The following is a 2,500-nucleotide window of genomic DNA, read 5'->3' as shown; positions in this document are numbered from 1 at the left end:
TATTTCATCATCATTACTGCTATTGTTATCATCATTATCTTTATTATTATTAGTAGTAGTAGTAGTAGTAGTAGTAGTAGTAGTAGACAATTTCTATTATCATTGTTTTAACGTTGTCGTTATCCTTATTATCGGTTTTAGTATTATTATCATTATTATTGACAGTATTATTTATTTTTTTACTGTTATCATTTTTATCACAATAATCATTATTACTGTTAACGTTATGATTATGACTATCATTATTATTAGTAGTAATTATCATTATTACTATTATCATTATTAGTATCATTAATATCATTTATTATTATTATCATTATTATTATTATTATAATTAGTATTAGTATTCGTATCATTATTAATATCGTTATTAGTAGTATCATTATCATTATTATTACTATTAGTAGTAGTAATAATGGTAGTAGTAGTAGCATTGTTATTATTACCATTATCATTATCACTATTACTATTGCTATCATTATTAAGTTACAAGTGGATAATAGACTCAATGAAAGTATTTTGTTCTCCCGAAAACAATACTTTCATGATGGATGGTAAACACAAAACTGTTTAAAGCATATACTTACATATATATGTAAAACATATTTAAAATGGAAACTTACGTTACACTCCGACCCTAATTTCATCTCCTGGCGCTCCGGTGCAAAAGCTATCGAGAGTGTAAGGCGTCTGTTCGATGTCTCTACTGAGGTAAATAGACATATATGAATTGTTAATCGTGTAAACCTACATGTACCTTGAGGGTGCCTCGTGATTCAGTGTGTTTATGTAATGTGTATGCGATGTGAGTTGCCACTCCCTGTGAATCTTTAGTGTTTGTATTAGTGGAAATCTTTACGGTGATAATAATTTTTAGATTATATTTTGATTTATTTTTTTCGTCAGTTAGCTCAATCAATGTTCTGAAATAACCAATTTCTTTCAAGAGCATATTTATCCTTAAGCATCCATAATGACAGTAGTCTTAATGCGCAATCTTTTAGTTATACTACTGACTTGTTTTAATTACCTATCTTTATAATTGTGTGTGAATTCATTTCAGATAAAGTTGCATATTTAGATTTTTCATCATTTTCTTACCGAAGCAAAGATGAAAGTGAAACTCGTAATGACACTTTCGTGGATGGTGATAGTACTTGCTTTGGCAACTAACGGTGAGTACTGCATTATGCAATAGTTTGCCTAGTTTCTTTCAGGATTTATCATATACGTACCAAGTCTTTTCAGAATAGAATAGCCTTCAGCGAAATGCAATGCACATTTTTCCCCAGAAACTGGTGGTATTGAAAAACTTCGGGTTCCTAGAGTGGTCGTTCGTCCTGGTCCCAGCCTGCACCAGACTGATCTCTCTCCTCCTCGAGTTTCAACGAGAATTATTGGTGGAGTAAACGCTCAATCCGGCACTGTAGTAAGTCAGTCTATAAACTTTGTGTTTGCATATTTATGTGCATTACATTTATTATTACATTACTATTATTTAATGTGATGGATACCCATGCCAATTACTTTTCTTCTCCCTTCTTAGGCAGCTCTGAATAGGCCTGGTCCGGATAATGTGGGGGTCCGAACCCCCCCGATCATTAGAGCCGGGTCCCAAGTACCTACGCGGCGCTGTCTGATTTACAATGAGTTCAATTTGTGCGTCAGATACGTATAGTGCCGCAAAGACCTTAATTACTTAGCACAACTTGATTCTAGATGTTATAAAGTGTTTATATGGAGAAGTTCTCGGCAGACGATACAACCTAGTGTACATGGCTACTGTGGTTATTTGAAAAGAAAATATACTTTAAATATTAATGAAAAGTCCAGTGCTTCATCTATAACTTGATAAGGTAAAAGGATTATGATTTCGGTCTTTGCGTGATTGTTCAAATACTGCTGACACTGTGGAAGAGAAATCTGTTTTAGCACTTAACAAAAGCGAAGTTCTGAATTCGTGAAATATATGTAGTATATATTGCTTCTAGAAAGAGTGTATCATACATTTTGACATAGTGGTTATGTGAATAATTGCAGTGTCTTGTGTAGACGTCTAGAGTTAAATTCATGTAAATTGTATGTAACAGCTTTTTGTTAGAACTGCAAACTGGAATTCAAGAGCTAAGAACACCTAGTCATATCTATAAGAAAATTTGATCTAATATTTATGAAACGGAGGCGACACGTACAAGTATTTTTAATGCGTGTCTCTGTCGGTATCTCATCTACTGTACACACGTGTAATGTTTGTGATAATAAAACGAAAATTCGAAAGTTAACTTTCATTACTTGACCTAATTATTTGATTATGTTACGTGCATTGTATACAACATATCCCTGACTTGCTTTCTTTTATTACCTTAGCCTTAAGTGGTCAAATTATGTCCGTGTGTGTTGTCCAAGGAATATAATTTATTATACTGATAGGATAATACTAGGAAGATGTTAATCTAAACAACTGAATTTCCTGTTTCAAGAAATATTACTTGAAACGCAG

The 2,500-nt window shown here is 32.5% G+C and overlaps 1 protein-coding gene across 1 annotated transcript; it reads left to right on the top strand.

Moving 5' to 3' along the window:
- Positions 1-759: 759 nt before the first annotated feature.
- On the top strand, positions 760-2,254 carry LOC119574324. The gene is made up of 3 exons (XM_037921520.1): positions 760-1,175; positions 1,293-1,429; positions 1,547-2,254. Exons 1-3 carry the CDS (start codon positions 1,112-1,114, stop codon positions 1,676-1,678), a joined length of 333 nt encoding a protein of 110 aa, XP_037777448.1. The 5' UTR covers positions 760-1,111; the 3' UTR covers positions 1,679-2,254.
- Positions 2,255-2,500: the final 246 nt, after the last annotated feature.

Source organism: Penaeus monodon, chromosome 6, assembly GCF_015228065.2.
Source record: "Penaeus monodon isolate SGIC_2016 chromosome 6, NSTDA_Pmon_1, whole genome shotgun sequence".
Lineage (NCBI taxonomy): Eukaryota > Metazoa > Arthropoda > Malacostraca > Decapoda > Penaeidae > Penaeus > Penaeus monodon.
Note: the sequence above shows the minus strand (reverse complement) of the source record. Positions and strands in the feature narration are given on the sequence as shown.